At 31.7% G+C, this 5,408-nt stretch overlaps 1 protein-coding gene across 1 annotated transcript; it reads right to left on the bottom strand.

The window, feature by feature from the left end:
* Positions 1 to 2,049: 2,049 nt before the first annotated feature.
* LOC100776077 (uncharacterized) lies at positions 2,050 to 2,777 on the bottom strand. Its single transcript, XM_003546808.5, has one exon. The coding sequence runs from the start codon at positions 2,632 to 2,634 to the stop codon at positions 2,380 to 2,382; it is 255 nt and encodes an 84-aa protein (XP_003546856.1). The 5' UTR covers positions 2,635 to 2,777; the 3' UTR covers positions 2,050 to 2,379.
* Positions 2,778 to 5,408: the final 2,631 nt, after the last annotated feature.

Below are 5,408 nucleotides of genomic sequence, written 5' to 3'. Positions count from 1 at the left end.
TGAATTAGGAATACCTAGAACCATCTTTGAAAATTTTGATGCCAAGGGTAGTGGAAGGAATGCAATAGGTCCCATAGAGTCACGATAGTTCCTCACCATGAATTGGTAAGTTTAGAATAGCCACCACATCAAGGAAGGTTGGGCCAACCATGGCCTTTGGAAGAATAAATCTGTTCATAGTCGTTGACCAAAACCCTAGGATTCTAATCAATACATCCTATAGCCAGTGCATATCAATTCCTGATAGCATACTCATCTTGTAATTTTCCCATTCCTTTCATTCATCATTGTGGGAAGCTAAGACTTTTTTCAATCAGGTTTGATATTCTAGAATGGGTCTAGGCCATGTGCGAAAGCTAGAAGGGAACTTGTGGATTCCATACCAATCACAAGTGATTGGAAGTGGATTTTTCTCATGATTGAACAACTTGTTAGTCATTTTGTCAGTATTTTCGCTTTCATTGAGGAAGCAAGGGCCTAGGAAGAACTCTTGGCAATGTTCATCAAAGGACGTGAGGATATCAATGGTGGAATAGTGATTAAGCTCAGGTGAGCGCACAAATGTATTGGAAGCAGGTTGCTCAAAAGCATTTGATATGGTTCAAGGTTAGGGTTTTTCTAATGGGAACGAGTAAAGAGGTGAAGCCGCTAATGAACTTTATAAGGAAAAGGACCAAGATTGGTTACAGAAGATAAGAGAAATAGAAGATAAAACGGAAATCATATTTCAAAACTTGAAATATGGTTGTTGGATTCAAACGCACTTGATTATCTTAATATTTTTCTATCGTCATTTGAGAAGATAAAATTTCAAAATTCAAATGACTGAAAAATGGGAGCACTTATGTTAACACCTAAAAAGTTAGTAGTTGGAACAACAATCCTTGATTGGATATGGCTAGTACAAGGGAGCCAATTGGGGCAACTGACATGGCTAAGTTGGGTATAGTGGTAAAATGACTGGGAAAGACTACTTTGGATAATGTGTGGGTTGTCTCAAAAGACATGGACGACAGCTTGAAGGGCAAGGAACAGGTTAATGAGATTATGGCCATGATCTCTTATATTGTAGGGATTTTGAATAATGCTTCAGCTAATGTAATCCTTAGTTATTATAAATAGGGTCTATCACATTGTAGCAAACACACATATATCAATATACAAAATCCAGTTAATTTTTGCCTATTATTCGCCTTATTTCCTTTATTCATTTAAGTCTTTTATTGTTTTTAGTCATTCATCGCTTCCTTTCACCATAATTTCACATAGAAGTAGTCTAACTTAGAAACTTCAATTCTCAACTGTGGAAAGTTCTTTGGAGTGGAACAGGAACACAATAAAAAATATAATTCCTTCCTTGAGTCAATCGCCTAAAGAGAATCATCGCTTGATATTTAATCGACATTACAACCAAGAGAATTTCACAACAACATCTACTAATCTAATTAAACACGTAACTGTGGAATTTCTAACTATTAAGCCACGTAAGGGTAAGGTAAAAGAACGGTGCATTACAAGCTATGAAATCATGCCATGTATATTTCATATTTCAACACTGGTGGCGCTTCAATTTTTTTTTTTTTATGTGGTGCAGTGAATTTTAATTGCCGCTTGATTTAACAAATTAAGCCACGTCTTCGTTTCACATCTTTAGATATTCACTTTCTATTTACACTCAAACAAACTTATGATTATTATTTATTGTGTATATAGATTCTGAGTTTTGTTCTTGCGCACTATATATTAATTTATAAGGGTTGAGCCACGAGTTTGCATTGTACTCACATCAACATTATTATTTTGTAGCCTTTAAAAAAATTAACATTATTATTTTGCTAAACAATTAATAGTGGAACCAGTACTAGTAATTTCCTTCTGCAAGCAAGCATGAGTCCAAAAACCAAAACTAATCAAACACACTCCACCAAATGCGTCTGTTATGTATAAAAATGAAGTTACATCTTTTTTACTTGCAACATTGCAATTGCATATTCTAACAAACAAGCATGTGCGACAACCATTGAGTTCTTAACTAATTAAAAGCAGAGGTAAAAGTAAACTAATGTCAAGATTAATATTCCACTCATAAATATAATACAATATTCATCATAAAAGAATAAATGAACAAAAGAATTAAATGCCCACAAACCAATAACTTTGGACTCTTTTAACAACTTTTGCAATACAATAGCCTCTACACGAAACAGAGAAAAATAATTTTCATGCTACTTGGGTCTAGTCTGAGGTTTTAAATTGCAATTTGTAACCACCACAGCAGCCACAACATTTGGAGGTTTCTGAGCCTTAATCTGACCACCCCAAAAGCTGAAATGGTCTCCAATTTGTAATTGCAACCACAATTTAATTAAAACCTTACAATTATTGATCACTTTGATGAAGTGATGGAGTTTTAGGACCCTTTGGTGAAGGAGAGGGTTCCCCTTCTGGAGGAAAATCAGAGATCAAAGCCAGCATCCGGCGAATGCTCACCGACCTCGCTGGCCTGAAGCTGTTGGATTTCTTCATGTTCTTGTTGAAGATGTTTGATGAATTGGAGAGGATAAGGTACACCAAGGCTTGAACTAGAATGAACACCACAACCTTAATCAACATGTCTCCCAAGCTGCTCTCCATTTTTTCAAGTTTTTTGCTAACAAATGTAACAATACACCCTAGCTAGCTTCTATGACTTGGTTGAATCTCTTGAGTTGATGTGAAAGTGAACAATGGATTGATGAATGAATTGTGAAGAGAAAAGTGGCATGCACACGTCCTTTTATAGTTGCTAACGCATTGAAGGACATGTTGGACCAGCCATTGGAAAGGTAAAGTATAGAATATATATAATAGCATGCAATTTTGATTTTTGACCTAAGCATGTTTGCTTGCGCGTCAAATTCAATTGGATCCACGTTTGTGAGAAGCAACTATATGTAACTTGTACTTATTTTGGCTATTTGGACGTAGAGAGAGAGAGAGTATTGATCCACGTTGGTAAATACTTTCCAAACATTTATGTGTTTCACGTTGAAAATGTGGGAGTTGCGGTGGAAATTTCGTTGTTATCCAGAAATTAACGTGTGTGAATACGTGTGAAGAGTGTAGTGGTCCATTAAAGTACAAATATTTTTCAAGGGGTAAGCCAATGAATGAGGAGGTTGGCTGTTGACCCATTATGATAAGTTGTGTTTGGCAGACATTTCTTGAGGAAAAATAAATTTGGTCAATTAATTTGTGGCCTCTAATGGGTGGTGCTGATTCAACGGTTCTATCTACTATAGTCTCGTTGCTATGTTAATAGTTATTTAATTGGTTTGTCTTATAAGCAAACGAAACTTCTCCTTACCTTGCTAAGCCATCGGATGACAACAGAGATATTTTAAATTTTTCCTTCTAGACTACATTATCATTAGGAAAAACAATTAATTATGTTCAAGTGTTCAAGTGATTATTATGTACGATAAGTTTTTTCTTTAAAAATTTAACTTGATTATATATTTAGACTTTAACTTTATATTATTGGTTAAACTCAAATGATTTTGTATTAGTTGATTCATTGGTGATATTTTTTTTTTATATCTCTCCTTTTTCAATCATTAAAGCCAAATGTAAAAAGCACTTATTAAGTGTAAGATTTGCATCATCTTTACATGAAAAAAAAAAGTATTTTTATTAAGAAAAAGTGTAAATGGAAGAAATGTTTGACATGATCGTGAAGTATTATTGATCAAGAGCAAATATTTGCCATGAAGTATTGAATATTTGATTGAAGGGAAGTAACTTGACTTGCACCACACGGGCGCCACCTGATTGCGTTTCAAGTCAAACAACAAAAATATAACTTATACGTGTCTTACGATGATAAAGTTGGCATCCCTTTAAAGAGACCCTTAATGAACCGTTTTGGGTGATTGCAAATGCTTCTTGGGATTAATGATACATGTGGGACATCATGGCTCAAATGTATAGTTCAGAAAAATGCAATTCATGAAAAGGTTTATCTAAGGATTCTTTGGACCACGAGTCCATGAATGCATGGCTTGCCGACCTAAACAAGTACCTTTCCAAGTTAAGGTATTTAATGTTTATTCTTATCCTCTAACTTCATTGGACTGAAGTTAATTTTGATAAATTTGAATTGTAAAAATTAGATTGAATATCCTTTGATCAATTTTAAGAAAATATATTCTTTAATAATTATGTATTAAAAAAAATCCTTAACTTAATAAATAGTAATTTGTACAATATAATATTATATTAATATTAATATCATCTACCTTAAATATATAAATCAAATATATTTTAAATGTAATTTTATATTTTTTAATTCTATAATTTATCCAATATAATATTAGGCAAATGCTAACCAATCACTTAAGGTTAAAGAATTAAAAGAGATAAGATTTGATTGAAGGTGTAAAATTATATTGTTTATGACTTTTTTACGCTTTCTTAGACAATAAATATTTTCATTTTTAGTTCTTTAGCCAATGTTCTAATGACATTGATTGGTAGGGGTGTAAGCGAATTGACCCCAATTCGTGAACCTGCCTAATGAAATCCAACTCAATATTTAAGTTTAATGAATTCGAGTAAAATCGGATTGAATGACAATTTTGGAGTTTTGAATTTGATCAAGACTTAATCCGCATAAATTAAATTATTAATATAGAAATCCTAAAATAAACATATTTCATTCCAGAAATAATACATTGTTGGGTTAATTAAGTTTTTAGTCCATAATTTTTTTTTAAATTTAATTTTTAGTCCCTAAACTTTTGTTTAACTAGTCAAAGTCCTCAACTTTTTTCCATTAAAGTTTTTAGTTCCTAAACTTTTGTTTGACTAGTCAAGATCCCAAAATTTTTAGAAATTTTAATTTTTTTTTTCCTAAACAAAAGTTTGAATGCATTATTTTTATTTATTTAATGAGATTTCAAGAATTAAAAACCAATTTTTTCAAAGGTTTAGAGACTAAAAACATTGATGAAAAAAGTTGAAAGACCTTGATTAGTCAAACGAAAGTTTAGGAACTAAAAACCTTAATAAAAAAAATATTGAAGAACCTTGACCATTCAAACAAAAGTTTAAGGACTAAAAACTTAGTTAACCCTACATTGTTTATCTTAAGGTAATACATTGTTTTGAAGTTTATATTTTTCTATTTATATTAAGATAATAACATTGTTTTATAAGAATGATACCATGAGTATATATTTATGATTTTTTTTGTTTATCACATGAATAGTATAATATTTTATGAATACTAATTTATAAAATATCCTTACTATTCTATCAGAAAAATATCCTTATTATTTTGAGTTTGAAGATTTTTTCAAGACTTAAAGTCGTTTTTTAATAGCTTAACTTGATAACAAACTCCATCCTTCCAATTAAAGTTGGATTGG

The sequence above is a fragment of the Glycine max genome, chromosome 15 (assembly GCF_000004515.6).
Source record: "Glycine max cultivar Williams 82 chromosome 15, Glycine_max_v4.0, whole genome shotgun sequence".
Taxonomy (NCBI): domain Eukaryota; kingdom Viridiplantae; phylum Streptophyta; class Magnoliopsida; order Fabales; family Fabaceae; genus Glycine; species Glycine max.
The sequence above is the reverse complement of the archived record's forward strand: the minus strand, read 5'-3'. Positions and strand labels throughout refer to the sequence as shown.

Bases quoted from the DNA above. Each gene is read 5' to 3' on its own strand.
- LOC100776077 (XM_003546808.5), bottom strand. From the start codon at position 2,634: ATGGAGAGCAGCTTGGGAGACATGTTGATTAAGGTTGTGGTGTTCATT.